At 38.7% G+C, this 22,500-nt stretch overlaps 1 protein-coding gene across 12 annotated transcripts in view; it reads left to right on the top strand.

Annotated features, from left to right (window-relative positions):
- Positions 1-22,500, top strand: part of LOC135104987 (putative neural-cadherin 2) — a 188,155-nt gene that overhangs the window by 158,910 nt on the left and 6,745 nt on the right. For all 12 annotated transcript variants that reach the window (XM_064012896.1, XM_064012870.1, XM_064012879.1 and 9 more), the window contains 2 exons: positions 13,840-13,955; positions 20,713-20,877. In XM_064012896.1, coding sequence (XP_063868966.1) covers positions 13,840-13,955; positions 20,713-20,877 — 281 coding nt within the window. The remainder of the gene's footprint in view (positions 1-13,839; positions 13,956-20,712; positions 20,878-22,500) is intronic.

Here is a 22,500-nt window from a genome sequence, read left to right as displayed (position 1 = left end):
CTTGCTGGGTAGAAATAGGGTAAATTAATTATATAATATTGTGGCAAGCAGCCCATATGAAGCAAGATTGCTGTTTGGACAACATGTTATGGCTAATCTATTGATAAGTAATGTCACCATTTACTAAGCAGTAACCAGTCCCTAAGCGATTTAGTGCCAGTAGCATGCGATGCTAACACTAACAACAACAATAACACTAACAAGTGAATAAATGAATTATACAATTTCGTAAAATTTTCCCGTGGTATTGAATTTATTACATTTTCAAGAAAATGTTAACCCGAAATAGTGAAAAAAAAAAATCCGTGGATATAAAGGTAATTGTTAATTTAGTACTGTGTTAGTATGTGTATCCTATAATGTTTCTTGAAAGATTGTACGGTTGATAAATCTTTTGTGTGATTGGGAACATAATTCCATATCTTAGAGCCAGTGTAGGATAATGAGCGTTGAAACCGTGACAGATTATTCTGAGGCACCCTGAGGTGTTCACGAGTGCGGATGGGATAATTCTGTTGTAGCAAGGTGGTGATGAGACCGCTGTTGAAAGATTTATACATAAAAGTTGCAATTTGTAATTTATTGATGCCGAAAAGTTTTAAAATGTTAACTTCATCAAATAAGGGCTGGGTGTGAGCTTAGTAATAATCATTATTTGTAATAATCCTAACGATTTTCTTTTGCAGCCGAAATAAAGGTAGTGGATACGTAGGATAGGTGGTACACCAGATAGGAGCACAGTATTGGAGATGCGGCAATACATGGGCATTGTAATGTATTTTTAGTACGTTATGAGGCATAAGGTGTTTTATCTGATATAGCAGCGATACATTTCTTGAAATTTTCAGATACGGTTCAGATATATGATCTTTAAAAGACATGGCTTCATCGAATGTAACACCTAACAATTTATGCTGTTTGGTTTCTCTTATGGTACATGTGTTATATTTAAGAGGAGGTAATAGTTCTTTGGTTTTATTGGTAAATAACATATAATATGATTTACATAGGCTAACGGTTAGTCTGTTGGCAACACACCATTTGTGAAAGATCTCTAGGTCAGTGTTAGTTATTTCCAGTGTGGATGTAGGGTCTTCACCGATAGGTAATTTAGAAATTTTGTGGTTTGGATTCAGTCAGTGAGGCAATCGTTGAACCAGTCGTGTGTGATGCCACGGATGCCATAATGTTTTAGTTTTAGTAATACGATATCATGTCTGATTGTCGAATGCTTCGGAGAAATCAATGAAGATGGTTAGCAGAGTACGTTGTGAATTTAAAGTAGATTAGGTTTCTTTTCAGAAAATTCCTTAAAAAATATTAAACGTATCAATTTTATTTTTTTCCTAAAACCAAATTACTCAGGGCTGAGAGTTAAATTACGATCAAGAACACTAATAAGGTGTTTTTTTCATTAGAGTTTCGAGATTCTTCGAAAAGGTGCTGTGTACTAAAATAGGTCTATAGTTGGCAGTGTCTTTCGTGCCATTTTTATGGATAAGTATTTGAGACATTGTGGAAATACACTATATTCAATCGATTGGTTGAATAGTAAAGATATTGGTATGACCATTTGCTCCCTGTTGGTTTTGATAATAGATAATGGAATCTCGTCCGCATTTCCCTTTTTGTTTTTGAAAGAGGAGTAGGAAAATGAGGAAAAGTAATGAGAAGCGGAGGAGAAGGTGGAGGAGTAACGAGAAGAGGAGGAGCAGGAAGAAGATTACAAAGGATTACCAAATAACCATAGGTAACAGTAGGTATATCTTCCTCTGACAAGGTTCCCTGCTGACTGTAGATATTGTAGACACCATTATCAGAGGAGGACTGACAAGGGACGAGGCTCCTGTTCTCCCCGGATTCACTAAGCCAATCTCCTCGCACAAACCTGATGCCTCTACCATTTATATTTCTCACTGCACCCAGCTCGTAGTTTGAGAGCCAACTTCCAGTCCATAAATAACATATAATAAGAGGTTTTCTCTCCCTCACTTGTTGTCTCGTGTGTGTTTGTGAAGGACCTTATGGAAGTTTAAGGTACGTGACGTATGAGGATATTTTTTGCATCTACTTTTAAACATATTGAAGAATTAAATAAAGAAGCTCATGAAAATATGTAATTTCAGAGAGAGTGGTTAGTAAAAAATAAGGAAATTTCGTCGATACGAACTTTTTTTTATGTGACGTCTCGAGATATTTTTATATTTTAAATTATCCCCTACAAAATATATATAATTCCAAAAGTAGAGTGAAGTAATAAAAATAAGGAAATTTAATCAAGATACGAATTAATTTATTCCGTAATGCAATATATTTTTTCCTAAATATCGGATTCGGTGATAATCATTAACGTGACTATTATTCTTATTTAAATACTTTAAAAGTACTCGGAAATTTTTTCCTTGTTAAAGATTCATTACTTTATAGCAGAGGATAGCGGAAATGTCATTAACCTTTCAGATTCCACAATCACACTCGCTTTTCTGTCTACTCTCTCTCTCTCTCTCTCTCTCTCTCTCTCTCTCTCTCTCTCTCTCTCTCTCTCTCTCTCTCTCTCTCTCTCTCTCTCTCTCTCTCTCTCTCTCTCTCTCTCTCTCTCTCTCTCTCTCTCTCTCTCTCTCTCTCTCTCTCTCTCTCTCTCTCTCTCTCTCTCTCACTCTCTCTCTCCTTTCCTTTCACTGGTGACAATCCTGAAGAAGTCTAGGGACGTATTTCATCTCGATTCACATAACTTTAAAATAAACGGATCTCTTTATTTAATTTTTTGTAAGTCTTTCTTTATCACAGTGATATTTTTCTTGGTTTTAAGGGTACGTCGACTTGTTCTTCTGGAGGTGTTATGCCTTCTTTTGTAACTGCTACTGTAGAAGACTCGCCAATGTCACAGGAGGAGTTTGAGGAGGAGGAGGAGGAGGAGGAGGAAGAAGAAGAAGAAGAAGAAGAAGAAGAAGAAGAAGAAGAAGAAGAAGAAGAAGAAGAAGCGAAGAAGAAAAAGGAGAAAAAAAGAAGAAAGGAAGAAAGAGAGAACGGAAAGGATAGATAAGAACAAAGAGAAGGGGAGTAGGAGAAGAATGAAGTGTGAATAACGAAGAAAATAGTAAGAGGCAAAATATTCTAACAAAAGAGAAAGAGGAGGGTGAGTAGAATTAAAAAAAAAATACGAGAAGAAGAGAGAGTGTTAAAAAAAGAAAGAAAAACACTATACGAGGAAGACATTGAAAAGTAGAACAATTTTACCCTTTAGGAGGAGAAGAACAAAGAACTGCAAGAGAAGAGAACAGAGAGAGAGAGAGAGAGAGAGAGAGAGAGAGAGAGAGAGAGAGAGAGAGAGAGAGAGAGAGAGAGAGAGAGAGAGAGAGAGAGAGAGAGAGAGTTGGGGAGGGAAGGGGGAGGGAGAGAAAAAAAATAAGAGAAACGGAACGAGAAAGGCATTGTAAAGTACCACGGTTTTTTGTCTGTCAATTTCTCTCCCGCCTCTCTTTCCCTTGCGAGTGTGGGAAGCATGCTGGTCAGTCGGGGCTCCTCTGGTCCTGACGGGTCTTTGTAGGGGGTGGGGAGGCAGTCGTTGTCCATATGGAAGGAAGAAACAGAACTTTCTTTCGTGCAAATAATCCTTATGGAATCTGCAGAGAGAGAGAGAGAGAGAGAGAGAGAGAGAGAGAGAGAGAGAGAGAGAGAGAGAGAGAGAGAGAGAGAGAGAGAGAGACTGGCTTTATGATTAATTATTGTATACTCGAGTCACCCTCACAGAGAATTTTTAGCTATATACAATTCAAAACGCTAACTACTCTTTAAATTACATTATAAATTCGAAACCCCAAAAAATTAAGCAAAGGAGGGAGGGGAGGAGTAAAAAGTGAAATACGGAAATGACTGGAGAAGCAAAACAATGAAGCAGGAAAGGGACAGGAGGAGCAAAACAGAACAAACAAAGAAAAAATGAAGCAGGCAAGGGACGGGAAGAGAAGAAAAAAAGCTGGGAAATAGCGGAAGGAGGAAAAAAATGTAGCAGGAAAGGGACGGGAGGAGCAAAAAAAAAAGCATATCAGAGACGGTAAGACCCAAAAAATGAAACAGACGAGGCACGGGAAGACAAAAAAATAAATAAATAAATAAACCGGCGAGGAACGGGAGAAGCAAAAAAATAAAAAAGTAAAAATATTGAGCCTCCAAGCTACAAAACACCAGCTTGCTGTCGTAGAATCCTTTATCGTGACTGGGCTGTGTCGCGTCTCTCCGCACCGCTAGGCACATACCACCGCGCCACCGCTGCCACCTCGCCACTTTTGCCGTAGCTCCAACGCATGAAAAAACTGGTAGTGAAAAGAAACAAAAGAGAGAGAAAAAAGAGTAGCTTCCCAGTACACCCGAGCGATGAGCGGGAAAGGTGGGAGGGAAGCATAGACTGAAGCATGAATAAGGTGTTAAATGTTTTCCGGCCTTTCGTGTACAGGTCTTGAACATAGAAAACCGTTTGGTTAACCTTGGCGTAGATGAAGGAAAGGTTAAAGAGATTTAAGTAAGGGAGATTGAATATTAGGAAGATGAGAAGTATAACTGATAACAACAATAATAATAACAATATATATGTATAGCTAACGAGAGTAATGACATACATAAAGAGAAGGTTAATGAAAGGAAAGTGAGGAAAACTTAAGGTCAGGAAGATGAGAAATATAGCTGACAAGAACAACAACAATATCTCAGGAAAATAAGTAACTCGTATACCAAATAAGACAAAAAAAACGCAAGAAGTATCTGATGAACCTTAACGAAATTTGAAAGAAAATCAGTGCAACAGAGCGCAAGATAACAGACAACAACAACAACAACAACAACAACAACAACAACAACAACAACAACAACAACAACAACAACAACAACAACAACAACAAACATTAATTTATATATAGCAAAGGAAAACAAATAACTATCCCCGAACAAGAAAAACAAAGTTGATGGACCTTAATGTAAACGAAGAGCCGTTTAAGCACCGTGACTGAAAACAACAATTGGAAAACTTCAGTAATACATAACCAACGAAAATAAGCAACAATCCTCCAACAAAATAAAGGACGAAAGAAACATATGACAAAATTTAACAAAAAGGAAAAGCAAATTAAATATAAAGCGAAAGATAAAAGACAACAACAACAACAAAAACAAGAAACAATTTATATTGAACCAATAAGTAAACTATCCCCGAACAAGACAAATAACGAAAAAAAAAAAAATTTGACGCAAGATGACTGACAGTTATACAAAAACATTAATTCATATACAGCCAACAAAAACAAAGACCTAATGAACAAGACGGGGAACGAAAGAAACATATGACGAACCTTAACATAAATGAAGAGCGAATCAAAGTGCAACAAAGCGTCGGGTCACTCACATCAGCATGGTGAGGTAAAGCCCCTGCATTATGTATCCTGGGGGAGTGAGTGTGAGCGTGGAGCCTGACGCTGGGGACGCCTGCAATCCGGAAGACGAAACAGAATCAATTTCTTTTGTGTCCTGATCCTCTTCCCACGTTAAACTCCCTCGTCTGCGTGGAACAGTCAAACTAGATTAAATTATATCCACATTACATTTTTCTTTGTCTGTCATTACTCTGGGAAGAAAACAGTTTGATATCATAAAGATTATAATGCGTATCTATGTATTATGATTTTTATTTCTACTCTTATTTGCGTGGGACACACCAAGCTAGATTAAATGTTTTGCAGTATACATTTTTTCTTTGTCTTTCAATATACTGGGGAAGGAAGACTGTCCATTAATTTCAAGATTTTATCGTGTGCATCTACGTAGTATATGCAGAATAAAGTTTCCCTTGTCTGTCGGTGCTTTGAGGAAGGAAGACTGCCCAATAACGTGAAGATTATACAGTGCGTCTTTTGTCAGAATGTTCTGTATCCGTTGAAGGAAAACAACAAAACAGGCCAAGTCAATACCAGCTTGTTGTTTCAGTCTCTTGTGCCTCCCAAGAAGTACAAACATCCTGCTCTGGAACTCCCGGAACTCTCTGCCTGCTTCTGTTTTTTTTTTCCATCTTTGTTTGCCTGGAATTCCTTCACTGGAGGAGGATCATGACTTGTCAGGAACTTAGCTGTGCCATCCCGACTGCAATCCTTTTCTCCACAATTTTCTGAAGAGTCTCAACAATACGTGTTTTTTTGCTTATATTCCTCGTAGTGTTTGTTTGGTCTGTCTTCTTTACTCATAAAAAAAAAAAGTTGAGTTCATGGTCATCGCCTTTGTTTCTTCACAAAATAAGACCAATATGAAGAAAGAAATTCTATTTTTGTTTGGTCTGCCTCCTTTATTCATAAAAAAAGGATGTAAAGTATAAGAAGGATCAAGAATAGCGCAACATTGTTCTTATATTTTCTATTTTTCCATACTCCACATAGCTAATTTCTCACGCTGCTGTACCTACTCTTTTCTTCAATCTCTCCAACAACCCCATTACTTTTCTACATAATATCTTCTTCAACATCAATCATATTCTATTTTCCATTTTTTTTCGTGCATTTTTCTTTACACATACATAATCCCATACACCACTGTAGGTACATAACTATTTTCCAACCCCATTACTTTCTCTGCATATCTTCAACACGCCATTATCTTTTCCGCCAGACTCCTAAGCCAGTTTGTGAGCCGCCATATCAAAACACCCTCCTCATTCTTAAGCCTCACTGACCTCTTGTTTTCCACCGGCAACACGAGAGTCTAGAGGTTCAAGTCATCGGAGAGAAGAGAGGAACATTTCAACCTGCTCGAGGATAGAAATGTGTGACGGACATGAGTGTGGTGCCATCTGCAGACGCCTTGGAGAGAGAGAGAGAGAGAGAGAGAGAGAGAGAGAGAGAGAGAGAGAGAGAGAGAGAGAGAGAGAGAGAGAGAGAGAGAGAGGTGATTGAGGAAAATATTATCGTGGATATTATCGAATATGCAGTTGAACTAATTTACTCTCTCTCTCTCTCTCTCTCTCTCTCTCTCTCTCTCTCTCTCTCTCTCTCTCTCTCTCTCTCTCTCTCTCTCTCTCTCTCTCTCTCTCTCTCTCTCTCTCTCTCTCTCTCTCTCTCTCTCCCTTCCCTCCCCTCCCATCCTCCCTTCCTCCGTCTCTCTTCCTTCTCCACTCCAGCCGCAAAAGCAATTAATTGAGACCTCCGCTCCATTCTCCTTTCCTTAATTACCTCGTTCATTGATATTTATTTAGCCTAGTTATTCTCGCCTACTTTACTGCCGCCCACTTTCCCTGAGACTCGCCGCCCCGCTGGTGTCCCGAGCGAAATTACTTCCACGGAAGCGAAGTTTATGTTCCTCCAAGTGTAGGTAGCGCAAGGTCGAACATGTTAATTATTCGCTGATTGTGTGATTCTGTCTCTGTGTCTCCTTGTGTGATCAGTGGTTGGGTTTCCACTAGGTACAGATGAGGGCGTGTTGAGGAAAGATGTAGAGTAAATGTATTGCAGGTCTGAGTTTAGTGAGTCGTGAAGATAATAAAGGAGAGGTGAGTACATTGTGTCTCCTTGTGTGATCAGTGGTCGCGCTTCATTAGGTAAAGATGAGGAGGGCGTGTTAAGGAAATGTATAGAGTAAAGGTAATATAGATGTTTGAATTTTATATCTACTAAAGGTAATGAGGGAGATAAGCGGAGATAGGAGTATTCTCTCTCTCTCTCTCTCTCTCTCTCTCTCTCTCTCTCTCTCTCTCTCTCTCTCTCTCTCTCTCTCTCTCTCTCTCTCTAAAATATTAGTTTTCTGTGTGTGTGTGTGTGTGTGTGTGTGTGTGTGTGTGTGTGTGTGTGTGTGTGTGTGTGTGTGTGTGTGTGTGTGTGTGTGTGTTATGAATATATGGTAATTATTACAGCCTGTTTTATTTATTTAGTTTTATATACATATATATATATATATATATATATATATATATATATATATATATATATATATATATATATATATATATATATATATATATATATATTTTTTTTTTTTTTTTTTTTTTTTTTTTTTTTTTTTTTTTTTTTTTTTTTTTTTTTCAATATCCATCCGTGAGTTAATATAACGACAGTCCTCGCTGTGTGTAAAAATTTATTTATTTATAAAATGCAGGTTTTTTGTGATTTTGTGAATTTCAACTTTATTCGATAGATGTGGAAACTTTATTTAATGAAAGCTACTTTCAGCTACGTAATGTATGGTACTGATTTTCCATTATTTTTAATTGTAGTGCTCAATTTTCCCGGTCTTTGCGGTCTCATGTTTAGCAGAATGATAAAAAAAAAAAAAACATTATGAAGAAGAAAGTATAAATATATATCATGTTCCATTTTTTTTTCTCTCTCTCTTTTTAAGTAAGTATTATACTAATTTTCCATAATCTTGAGTTATACTGATCAATTTGCCTGGTCTTCACTGCGTCATGTTTTGTAGAATTTATTAAAATACTGGTTAAGTTGAGAGCAGGATTGTTGCTCCAACGTTTTTTAATTTGTTTATTTATTTGTTTATTGATTTATTGCAGTTCTTTCACTCTGCTTCGTATTCTTTCATGTAACAAAGGCAAATTAAAAAGAAATCGTGGAACGCAACAAAATCCGAATCGAAAATGTGAATATGCATCAAGTAAAAAAGTAACAAAACAAAAAAGAATTTATGAAATGAATATAAAATAATTCATTTGCAAGGAATTTAAGAAATATATTAAAAGAACGATTTTTTTTTCATTTTTATTTTAGACTTACTACTTTTTTTTTTTTATCAGTCCCCATGCTGCTGAGTTATCGTTCCAGTCACGTAATCCTCATCGCCTTTATTGAATGATATGTACCTCGGTATAGAATGTACTAGTGTGACTGTGTGGGAGGCAAGTGACTGGCGCGATGTAACGGTCTAAACTCTAAACGGTGAAGCGTCAAGCGACCACCCACTCATGTGTAGTCCGTGAAAAGATGCAAAAACCAGTGAAGTCCATTTTTTAGCTCTTACAGGAAATAAATACAATTAAGGGTAAGGCAATAACAGTGTGGGGGGTGATGGTGGTGGTGGTGGTGGTAGGTGGTGGTAGTAGTAATAGTAGTAGTAGTAGTAGTAGTAGTAGTAGTAATAGTAGTAGTAGTAGTAGTAGTAGTAGTAGAAGCAGTAGTAATGGTAGTAGTAATAGTAGTAGAGATAGTAGTAGTAGTAGTAGTAGTAGTACCAGTAGTGGTAGTAGCAAAAGCAGTAAAAATAAAAATGTCTTTTTTCTTTCTCAATAGACATCTTTGAGATTATTGGAGCAAACAGAGTTTCTTTTCCTTTCCTTATTTCCTTTACATTTTCGTCTTGAAAGCAGCAAGACAGCAACTGTCCCGCCAGACTCATCACGGCACTGATAGAGAATGGTCGGCAATTTCGGGATAGAATTTTGTGAATGAGACAAGCTTGACGCGAGGACGGAAATGAGTACTGATGATGATGAGGAGGAAGAGCAGGAGGAGGAGGAGGAGGAGGAGGAGGGAGAGGAGGATGAGGACGAGGAGGAAGATTAAGCTCAGTAGAATATTAAGGCAAAGAGAGAAGAATGTTGAAAGGTCCATGATAATTACGAACGATTTGGCAGAGATGGGAAATAAAGATGGTGAAAAAGAAGGGGAAAAGATACAACAGTGCAAAAGTTTAAGAAAAAATTATACGCAATTCTGAGAAAAGAAAATGTCTAAAAAAAATATTGCATTTATATAATTGGGCGCCATAATGAAAGTTTTGTTATGAATGATGATGATGATGATGATGATGATGATGATGATGATGATGGTAGCAGATCTCCTAAGATACGCACATGACAGGAATACTAAGAGAGAAAATAGAGGAGCGAAGGGGAAAGAAAGGAGAGAAAAGCAGTTTTTACATATTTTCTTTATAGATAAAAAAAAAACTGCTTCAGAAAAGAAAAAACATGTGCCTCGTGATGATGATGATGATGATGATGATGAGGAGGAGGAGGAGGAGGAGGAGGAGGAGGAGGAGGAGAAGGAGGAGGAGGATGATGATGATGATGATGATGATGATGACAACGGAGGTTTTCGTTTATATATTTGACTACATGTTATTTGTTCCTCTTATAGAATGATGGAGAAATTACTGAAAGCTTTATTTTTTTCTTCTTTTTCTTAAGGGACAAATTTCTCCATTCTCCCCACCCTCCCAGCCCCCCAACGTTTATCTTCAGTATATCCAAGATGGAGGGAGAGGAGGGTGGGGAGGAGCTGGAAGGAAGTAAGGAAGGAAGGAAGAAAGAAAGGAAGGAAAGAAGAAAAAGAGATTTGGAACAGTTGGTGGAAGAGAACAAGGCAGAATATTCTTGGTTCCCGCTTTTGAAATGCTGTCCGTGTTGTTCTCTCTCTCTCTCTCTCTCTCTCTCTCTCTCTCTCTCTCTCTCTCTCTCTCTCTCTCTCTCTCTCTCTCTCTCTCCTCTGTTTTATTTTGTTTGGTGTTTGCTGGAAGTTCTGTGTATATTTTTTCCTCTTCTACTCCATTTCCTTTATTTTACCCTTCTGCACATTTGGCTTTTGTTGTACTTGTTCTCTCTCTCTCTTTTTGACTCTCCGTCTGGCTGGTTGCTTCTCTGGCTGTCTAGTTCTCTGGCTCTCTAACTGTCTTACTGACTATCTGTCTGGCTGGGTGACTGGCTGGCTAGCTGGCTGACTGTCTGACTAACTGACTGAATGACTGACAGACTAACTGGCTCACCGGCTCACTGATTGACTGGTTCTCTGGCTGCTTGGCTCTCTGGCTGACTGGCTGAGTAACTGACAGACTGACTGATTGATTGGCTTTCTGTCTGGCTGGATCGCTTGCTGACTAGCTCTCTCTCTCTCTCTCTCTCTCTCTCTCTCTCTCTCTCTCTCTCTCTCTCTCTCTCTCTCTCTCTCTCTCTCTCTCTCTCTCTCTCTCTCTCTCTCTCTCCCTCCTAGTCATTAATTTATCCGCCCTTTACCTATGTTTCCCATCCATTCCACTCAATTTCCATCCTACTCCCCCTTCATCGTATCGTCCGTAATTCACTCATTCCACCTCACTCACATCCACTCCTCTCCCCCTCATCTCCTCGCTCCCTCCATTTTCTCTTCCCTACCTTCCATTTCCGCCTTTTCTCGGAGGCCACAAAGCGTCAAAAGCCAAAGTAGAAGCAATCCCTTTGAGGTGAAACTTTCTCATTCGTATTTTTTTTTCTTATTATTTTCACCAGCTTTTTTTTGCTCTTAAGCTTGTAATCTGGAATCTTTTTTCAATATTTTTCTCCTTTTTTTTTTTTATTTATTTATCACCAACCTTTGACACTTAAGGTTGTAATCTGAAACACTTTACTTTATCGTCTTATTTTTCAATGCTTCGAACAGTTTAATCTGGTATCGGCTTAGACAGCGATATGAACACAAGAAACGAAACAAAAAAAAATAAATAAATAAATAAATAAATAAATAAAATAAAAAATCGTATCCACTGCTACTACTGATAGTATCCGAACTATTAATCTAGTGGCATGGAACTGGAGGGATTAAAGTGAATTGTCGATGCGTAATATGGCCTTTTTTTTTTTTTTTTTTTTCAATATATAGTGACTTCCCAGCCATGTGTTTGAATCCTACTCACAACAACACTTGCGGCGGAGTCAGTCTGCGTATTTAATCATCTCAACTTTTATTGGTACTGGCGTGTCTTGTTCGCATTCAGTGCTCTGCAGAAAATTATTTGCGTGGGAAAAAAAAAAAAAAAAAAAAAATATATATATATATATATATATATATATATATATATATATATATATATATATATATATATATATATATATATATATATATATATATATATATATATATATATATGGGGCTAATTTTACTTTTATCTTGGCTGCAGAACTAATATAGGTGACTGGTATATGCAAAAATAGCTCTCTTAAAAGTTAGTACGTGATTGTGGGTCTTACAGCGGAAGGTTAATCGTCTGGACTAATGAAAAGAATGGTCACATCTTCATCAGCCAAAGTAAGACTTGCGCAAGACTTGTTTAAAATGACTTTGCGTCCGGTCCTTTTGGAAATTATGAAATTCAGAGAGAAGGGCAAAATTTTTAAAGCAAATAGGATTACTGATATATTATGTATCTGAAAAATATGAAAGTTAAAAACAGGAAGCGTGCAGTGCGCCATAAACACATCGCGTCGCCGTCCCAACATTATTGTAGCGTCGCAGCAACTACAACTAATCGCATTATAAGTTTTGCCAGCAACTTTTTAAAACTAGATATTACCTTCTGTTTAATTATGCGAGAGGGCGATGCTCGTGGCGGTCGCGGGGCTATTTCGCCTTTCACGTGGCCTCAGGTAATGTGTCTCGTGGTCCTGTTCCCAGAGTTTTAAACCTTTCCTAACTTATTTTTATGTAAGAGGGTTTCTGGCCAAGGGTGACAAAAGACGGCGAGAGAGAGAGAAAAAAAAAAAAACAGGGCTCAGTGAAAATGCCAGTCCCCCCCCCCAAAAAAAAAGAAGAAATATTAAAGACCATTAGAAGTGTCTTGAAATCTCACATACGTTCACCTATTTTTCATTGCCACGTACATTTTTTTTTAACACTTTTATGTTAAAGCCTCATAGATAGTTATGTTGGGTAAAAAAAGACTGAATTAAACGTTTACTTCTCTCTTCTTCTTTCTGTGTGTTCATATAATTATTTTTTTTTAGCGCTCTTAATAGTTACAAAAGAAATTCTTAGTAGTAAAAATATTAATGCACATTTAAGCTCCACGTATAATCCGCAATTTCATGTTTAACCTTGAGTGCTGCTAAAAACTGAGAGCACAAAGCAAACTGTTGTAATCTGACCTAGCAGTGTTTTGTGTTCAGGAAAGATAGTTTTTAAACAGCAGGAATTGAAACGTTGAAATTGGACGATCATTCTGCTCACAACCTGATACAATTTAAAAATAGTTTACCTTTCAAATTACATTACAAAAAAAAAAGACAAAAAGAAAAAGAAGGAAAGAAAGAAAACGTTCAGCGCACGGCAGTTACGATGATTCGTTTTCCAACAAACGGTAAGAAAAATTAAACGAATTTTAACACTACTCTTTTTAAAATGTTACAAAATACGAATAAAAGTAATTACAGGAATTGCATTTTATTTTTATCACTAATTTAAACAATGGAATGAAGTTGATTCGACCCCAAAAAATTTACTAAAAAATTGTATTCACTCGATAATTTTTCTTACAAGTGATGTCATTTAGGAATAGAATCAGTGTCCCTCTGTGTTTGTGTCTTGTAACCACATTAACGTTTTCAGATATATAGTGGGTAAGATCTGTAATTTCTCCATTCTCTCTCTCTCTCTCTCTCTCTCTCTCTCTCTCTCTCTCTCTCTCTCTCTCTCTCTCTCTCTCTCTCTCTCTCTCTCTCTCTCTCTCTCTCTCTCTCTCTGCATTACTCATGCAAGATAAAAAATATGTACAGCTAACTTGTTAAACAAAGAGTCAGCCAAGCAACCATCTAGTCAACCAGCCAGTCAGCTAGTTTACCAGTCAGACTGCCAGCGAGAGAGCCAGCCAATCACCCACACACCCAGACAGCCAGCTAGACAGACAAACAAGTAGACAGCCAGATAGTCAACCAGACATCCAGACACCCAAATGAACAAATAGTCAGACAGCCAGTCAATCAGCCAGCTAGTTCACCAGACAGGCAACCAAGCTGCCCTCCAGTCAACCAAACTAGACAAAGCCAGAAAATGCATATCAATTTCTCACTCTCTCCAGCTCACGTGCCTTACCTGCTCACTCACCCCCCGACAGGTGCTGAGGTGCGGTACACACTCACGCAGGGGAAGGTCGAGGGCCACTTCACCATCAATCCCTCTTCAGGCATCATCTACCTCGCGCAGCCACTGGACTACGAGCTCAAGGACAAGGTGAGTCAGAGGCGCTTAGCAGATGTGAATTGTTCAGTAAAGGGCATCAGTGAACATAAAATATCATAGTCTAGTTAGTCAGTATTCTTAAATGCTTTACTCTCTTATAAGAACTTTTTTTCCAATGCGAGAGAGATGATCAGCTGGGTTCTCATGGGTGTTCTTTCCATTGATGATGTGGGAACGTGAAAACACCCTTGAGGATTTTATCAATATCCACTACTAGAAAATGATGAAAAGTAAGCTATAAGACGACGAAACTTGTAAGAATATGGGGCCTGAGTTAAAGTCTGGGAAAAAAAAGTTGTGTATTTTCAGTGAGTAATTGTAAGGAAATGCACGGTTTAAAGTAAGACTGGTTATCAAGAGGCGCAAGTCTGTATTTGAAATTATATACATTTTTTTTTACACTTAATTCTTTTTTTTTTTTAGGGAAGATAGTGGCGGTGTTGTTGTTGTTGTTGTTGTTGTTGTTGGTGGTGGTGGTGGTGCTGGTGGTGGTGGCGGTGGTGGTGGTGGTGGTGGTGAAGACGTGGAAGTAATGCTGCAATATATGATGCTAATTAGTTACTGTGAGAGCCAGAGAGAGAGAGAGAGAGAGAGAGAGAGAGAGAGAGAGAGAGAGAGAGAGAGAGAGAGAGAGAGAGAGAGAGAGAGAGAGAGAGAGAGAGAGAGAGAGAGAGAGAGAGAGATATCAGGATGTGACTGGTACAGATGAAGGCCACACATCAGCGGTGCGGAATAACAATTTTTGCCTTCCGGCTCAGAATTTTCCACAGTTGCTCAGTTAGTGTGCGGGTCATCATTCCCTGCCTCCCGCCGTCCGCGTATGGAGAGAGAGAGAGAGAGAGAGAGAGAGAGAGAGAGAGAGAGAGAGAGAGAGAGAGAGAGAGAGAGAGAGAGAGAGAGAGAGAGAGAGAGAGAGAGAGAGAGAGAGAGAGAGAGAGAGAGAGAGAGAGAGAGAGAGAGGGAGGGAGGGAAGGTGGGTACATACGACAAGTATTGCTTGAGAATGTAATCATTTCCTTTATAGTCTTTTTTTCTCCCCCTCCTCTTGCTCCTCCTCCTGCACTACTATCACCCAGGGTTGGTTTCACTTAAATTAAATTATTTAAATCAAGTGATTTAAAGTTATTTAAATAATTTAATAAATCATGATTTAAATAAAAATTAAATATCTCTATTACTCGTAAAAATTATATAAGTGTTATATTGAGAGTAAAATATCTTATGATTTAATATATATATATATATATATATATATATATATATATATATATATATATATATATATATATATATATATATATATATATATATATATATATATATATATATATATATATATATATATATACTTACCTCGTAAAAATTATATAAGTGTTATATTGAGAGTAAAATATCTTATATATATATATATATATATATATATATATATATATATATATATATATATATATATATATATATATATATATATATATATATATATATATATATATATATATATATATATATATATATATATATATATATATATATATATATATATATATATATATATATATATATATATATAGTGAGTGTACTGATCCTGCATCAAGTCAGGCACCAGTGAATCATTGCCGTCTCGTACAAGAAAATTATTCAAATGGATAAAAGAAGAAAGGTCTTTTTATTGGTAATAACAATAAATGTATGTAGTTATGAAGTTTAATGAGCTTAATTCTTTTTTTTAATGCATTGTAATTTAGTTACTTTAACATAACAGACCTGATTAAACTATTAGTCCTACTTACGATTTTTTTTATGTGAAAAACTCATGTTAAGTAATGTATATTATATAAACTATTATTCTGATTAACATTGACCAAGTTTAATACAATAAAATGGCCTCATAAGACTGAAGCAAATAATCAGTGCAGACAAACAAGATTAATGCAAAAGAAAAATAATTTAAATTTTAAAAAAATCGATTTAAATTTTTAAAAATCCAATTTAAATCAGATAAATCGACTTTGTACTTTTTTTTTTAGGAAAAACATGACTTTTTCCAACCCTGCTACGACCACATTTCTTTTAATGAATTTCTAAGTTATTTTTCAAATATTTTTTTCTTTTTCACTTTCCTATATTTGGTTTGCTTCTTAAATTATTTCTTGTTACTTATTTACACAGTACATGTGTGTGTGTGTGTGTGTGTGTGTGTGTGTGTGTGTGTGTGTGTGTGTGTGTGTGTGTGTGTGTGTGTGTGTGTGTGTGTGTGTGTGTGTGTGTGTGTGTGTGTGTGTGTGTGTCCCTCTGTGTTTGTGTTTTGTAACCACATTAACGTTTTGAGGGATATAGTGAACAAGATCTGTAATTTCACCATTTTGCAGGAGAGGAAGGACAGCAATCTCTCTCTCTCTCTCTCTCTCTCTCTCTCTCTCTCTCTCTCTCTCTCTCTCTCTCTCTCTCTCTCTCTCTCTCTCTCTCTCTCTGTGTGTGTGTGTGTGTGTGTGTGTGTGTGTGTATGAAAAAGCAAAATCCTCCTCCTCCTCCTCCTCCTCCTCCTGTGTTACCCTGTTTCTCTCACTAATGGTTAGAGTAGGATAGTTACCCAAACTGCCTAGTAATGACCTCAGGGCCTGTTGCTGTTTGGCCTTTGTATTCCTCCTCCTCCTCCTCCTCCTCCTCCTCCTCCTCCTCCTCCTCCTCCTCCTCCTCCTCCTCCTCCTCCTCCTCCTCCTCCTACTACTACTACTACTACTACTACTAGTACTACTACTACTACTACTACTACTATTACTACTACTACTGTTACTGCCAGCACCACATTTCTTTTAATGAATTTCTAAGGATGTTTTCTGTCATATACTTCTGCTTTTTTTTTTTTTTTACATTCCTGCATTTGGTTAGCTCTTTGAATTATTTCTTACAACCATGTTTTCGCAGTACATGTGTGTGTGTGTGTGTGTGTGTGTGTGTGTGTGTGTGTGTGTGTGTGTGTGTGTGTGTGTGTGTGTGTGTGTGTGTGTGTGTGTGTGTGTGTGTGTGTGTCTTTGAGTTGGCGGAAATGCTCTTAAGCTGACTTCCTTGCCTCTAGTTATTTATGACGAGTGTTTAGTAGCCGGTGGTGAGTAGTTGACTAGAAGTGAGAGAACCATAGCAGTGAAATAGTTAAAAGACAAACCCTGCACAGTGTAATAGCTAACTGACAACACCACATACTAGTTCCGGATGGAGAATGCACAGAGGACGCCCATCTAACCATAAAAACATGATACTGTGCTGCGGTAACCTGATGAACACGTCAAATGTAGACTAAAGAGGAACCATAGACAGACGACCCTACATGGCTTTGGGTGAGGAATGCATCGAAGTGTCCAATCTAACCATGAGAACGACGACACAACCATTACAAGCAAAGGAACAGGACAAAGGAAACTATTTCGTCGTGTCGCGTTAATATGTAAGTTTATTATAAGATGCTAAAATACTGACCCACTAAAAGTAGTGTTGTGAATGTGAAAGTAATCCGATTGAAATAGTTTTAATTTGTTCATATTTGCGTATTATTTTATTTAAGGTAGGAGCTGCGTAAGCTTATTACTCGCAGTCGAATGAGGTCATAGAGAAAGAAAGAGTGAGAGAGAGAGAGAGAGAGAGAGAGAGAGAGAGAGAGAGAGAGAGAGAGAGAGAGAGAGAGAGAGAGAGAGAATGGTACAGCAAGTAAAAACATTATAGTAACAACTCGAAATCTCTCTCTCTCTCTCTCTCTCTCTCTCTCTCTCTCTCTCTCTCTCTCTCTCTCTCTCTCTCTCTCTCTCTCTCTCTCTCTTAATATGGGGGGATCGGCATTTGATCAACACCTTGAGTTAATAAGGAATGCAAAAAACATAGAATTTAAACACACACACACACACACACACACACACACACACACACACACACACACACACACACACACACACACACACACACACACACACACACACACACACACACACACACACACACGTGGCAGATCTACTGGATATTTGAATTCGGATTTAATTGCAAATATGCTTCACATTTTTTCAGTCAAATTTAAATTCACATGCAGATTTGTGGTTCCACTATAAACAGCTTCCATATTTGCTGCTGCCTCGTCGCCTACGGATGGAAAATATTACGGAACAGAAGCGTAATTTCAACTTTTATCCAGTAAATGTGTTGCATAGGGCCGTATTCTTAACCGATTACAGTTACTGATGCGTCTTTCTCATATTCACAAACCGCACTTGATATATTTACTTTTCCTCAACTGCAGTATCTAGACATCGTATTGGGTTGCCATTGGAGAATAGATTGTTTGTTTTAATCTCTTCTCGTTTTCGTATGGTGAGAGTTTCCGCAGTGATTGTTAGCCCCGGGAATTGTTGTGTATCGCAGTGAAAGATTTTTTTTAAACACACCGGCTTCTCTCTTCACCACTTTTAATAAACTGTAGAGGAGGGTACAGGCATTTTCAAGGACGTTTCCAGGTTTCTCGTAATAGATTTGGATGGTTTCTACGTACACTATTAATGGAAGAAAAACACCGATTCTACACACACACACACACACACACACACACACACACACACACACACACACACACACACACACACACACACACACACACACACACACACTCCGTAAAATCATCGGAGTAAAGTCTGTTTTTCTTCCTTTTGTCCTGTATGAATGGAAGGCTGGCCAAGAACTAAGATAAGAGAAAACTTTCCCCTAAAGTCTGATTTCTTTGATGCACTGAGAAAAAAACGACACGTGAAAAAAAAATATAGTGTTAGACAGAGAGAGAGAGAGAGAGAGAGAGAGAGAGAGAGAGAGAGAGAGAGAGAGAGAGAGAGAGAGAGAGAGAGAGAGAGAGACAGTAGTTTTTTTTTTTTTTTTTTTTTTTTTTTGTGTGTGTGTGTGTGTGTGTGTTCCCCGGATAAGTGGACACTCATGGTCAGTGGAGAGCAGCAGGTGGAAGTAAGTGGAAGAGGAGGGTTCGGGAAAAAGACTGCCGCAGGATGAGGGTGCCTGCATGTAAAGTGGCGGGGGGACGGTGGAGGGGCGGGGAGACGGAGGGGGTGGTCAGCGTCTAGACACTCTCAAGTATAGCGGTCTCATACTGTGTGGCTGGTGCTGTCTACCAGAACATACTCCTACAAAAAGGCCTTAAAACTTCATCCCAGTCTCTAGTGCTGTAATAGAAGCTTGTACGTTATAGGAAGGAAATATTATGGATCGTAGTTTTAATGGATAGAGTATCAGAGTGAACAAGATGACAGTGCAGTGATAGTACAGGAAGAAATGGCAGATTAAGAAATGTATCGGCCTTTCTCGTTATGTGTTACATTTTCGTGGTGCGGTGGTGGTCTTGAGAGAGAGAGAGAGAGAGAGAGAGAGAGAGAGAGAGAGAGAGAGAGAGAGAGAGAGAGAGAGAGAGAGAGAGAGAAGTGGAACGTTTCAGCATCCAGAATTAAGATTTTATGCCCACAGGTAGACAGAAAAACAGACTGATAGACAGACAAACAGACAGACAGAAACACAAACACTGTTTTTCTTTCTTTTACTGGGACTGTGTTTTTCTCTAAATTTGTTTTGTAGTTCTTGTCGCCCTGTGTGTTTGCATGCGAGAGAGAGAGAGAGAGAGAGAGAGAGAGAGAGAGAGAGAGAGAGAGAGAGAGAGAGAGAGAGAGAGAGAGGGGGCACATAACAACTACTGGGCTCTCTCTCTCTCTCTCTCTCTCTCTCTCTCTCTCTCTCTCTCTCTCTCTCTCTCTCTCTCTCTCTCTCTCTCTCTCTCTCACTCCACAAGGTCCTCGTTTCCGCTCCCTCACCCTCTCCTAGGCGCCTTCCTCTCCACGCGCTCCCATTTCCATGACACCGTATGATTGATGTTTCTTAAATTCTTCCTTTCCTCCTCCCCGCAGCCTTGCATCAGATTCACAAGACTGATTTCCTCACATCCATGACTCACACTTTAAAGGGGATGTCAGGCACGGAGATTAGACACCGTATGAGTATTCTCCCTACATTTCTCTTCCCCTAAGATGCAGCAGTGGTAGTAGCAGTAGTGTCATTTTTTTTTTTTTTCCATGTCACTCATTGTCAGCGTTTCCTGCAAAATACAAGAAGCAGTGTTACAAAGTCCAGTGAATTTCATCTCCGTTAATCGAATAGCACATGAAATAAAAATATAAAGCTGCGACAAGCCATCTGACCTGTATGCGGTAGTCCCTGTATAAAGCTTACCTACTATATCTAGTGTATCCAACTATCATCCCCATCCATGAATTCGTCCAATATTCTCTTAAATCACCCTATTGATTCGCCACTAACAATCTGATAACTTAGTTTATTCCATTCATTCACCACTATTTGAGAACCAATTTCAGTATATATGGTGTAAGCAACTACATTTAACGGCTACTCAAAGACCAAGAGCTGAAAAAGGTGGATATTGAATTGTGCTTCCTTATCAAAAAGTAATCCACTATGACATTACCAAGGTGGCTTGTCAGTTTCCTTAATCCCCACCTCCTGTCCTCCTTCCGCTATCCAACTTCTTCCATCTCTTCTATCATTTTCAAATATTAAAAAGAACAAAAACATATTTTATTCTATATGTCCTCCCGGCAGTCCCATATCGTGTGTGTTTATCTCCCTACTGTAACGTTAATTTTTTGAGTGTATGTACATGATGCTCTTGACTAAAACAACCCTATTTTTCCCTTACCTGCAGCATGAGTTTGTGGTTCAGGGCGAGGGCGGCGGGTCGGCAGCCCACGCCCTGGTGCGGGTCGTGGTGGCTGACGTGAACGATAACCCGCCTGTGTTTGCGCGTCCAGAACCCCACGTGACGGTGATTGAGGAGGACGACCGCGACCTGCCTCTGCCCCTGGCCAAGGTGAGGAGCAGGGCGAGGGGGAACAGCAGGAGGAGGGAGAGGAGAAGCAGCAGGGGGGTGGAGGAGGAGGAGCAGAGGAAAGGAGGAAGAGGTGGAGAAGGAGCAGGAGGAAGAAAAAGGAGGAAAAGATGAAAAGAAAGAAAAAAGGGAAAGGGATTAAGGGAAGAACGAAGAGTGAATAAAGAAGAAAATAATAAGAGACAAAATAATCTAACAGGAGGAGGAGGTGGAGGAGATGGAGGAGGAGGAGATGTTGGACAAGGAAAACAATGGAAGAACAAGTAGTAGTAGTAGTAGTAGTAGTAGTAGTAGTACATGTGTTTGTAATTTCAAAACTGCTTGTGACAAACTATTGTATTATTTAAGGTAAGAGATTTGATATAGTAAAGCTAAGGACGGTAAGGAGGAGGAGGAGGAGGAGGAGGAGGAGGAGGAGGAGGAGGAGGAGGAGGATTAATTGATTGATTAAGTGAATGAGTGATTGATTAGCGACTGTTTTATTCTTGTTTTATCATAAAAACGAGCTCATGAGAAGTAAGGGTTGTTAAGAATTTATGAAAGAGTATAAAAGCAGAGAGAGAGAGAGAGAGAGAGAGAGAGAGAGAGAGAGAGAGAGAGAGAGAGAGAGAGAGAGAGAGAGATTAAGTACAGGATGGGAGAAAGGAAGGGACAAGGAACCACAACTGTACAGGGTGACATGACGGGGGGAAACTCCATCCTCACGTTCTTTCAACACACCTACCCACCTGCACACACACACACACACACACACACACACACACACACACACACACACACACACACACACACACACACACACACACACACACACACACACACACACACACACACACACACACACACACACATGGTATGGTGCGAGCCATCAATCGATAGTATTTCCCTCCTAGATTAGTCTTACCGTTAGGATTAATGTTAAGTTTTTCCCCATCCCCTATGTACATTTTCAGTTTGTCAACTGCCTAAATAATAAACCGTTTATTATTATTATTATTATTATTACACACACACACACACACACACACACACACACACACACACACACACACACACACACACACACACACACACTAAAACCTTTCTCTTTTTGAGGCATTGAACAATACCAAGTTTGCTCTGACCCAATCTGAAATTTTAGGAAGATCAGAAGGCAAGTGTTCTGTGGGTTCTTTACGTGAGCTGTTTACTTCCTGAAGGGTTGGACGTCTGTGAAAAGACGTGGAAAAGTGCAGGGTGGTATCATAAGCGAAGGACTGGATAGGACAAGAATTTTAGTTTAGAAGATCATTGATAAATAATAGGAAGAGAGTTGATGACAGGACAGAACCCTGAGGAACACCACTGTTAATAGATTTAGGAGAAGAACAGTGACCGTCTACCACAGCAGCAAGAGAACGGTCAGAAAGGAAACTTGAGATAAAGTTACGGAGATAAAGATAGAAGCCACAGGAGGGTAGTTTGGAAATCAAAACTTTTTGCCAGACTTTATCAGAAACTTTTGATATGTCCAAGGCAACACCAAAAGTTTCACCAGAATCTCTAAAAGAGGATGACCAAGACTCAGTAAGGAAAGCCAGAAGATCACCAGTAGAGCGGCCTTGA

This window comes from Scylla paramamosain, chromosome 1 (genome assembly GCF_035594125.1).
Source record: "Scylla paramamosain isolate STU-SP2022 chromosome 1, ASM3559412v1, whole genome shotgun sequence".
Taxonomy (NCBI): domain Eukaryota; kingdom Metazoa; phylum Arthropoda; class Malacostraca; order Decapoda; family Portunidae; genus Scylla; species Scylla paramamosain.
Note: the sequence above shows the minus strand (reverse complement) of the source record. Positions and strands in the feature narration are given on the sequence as shown.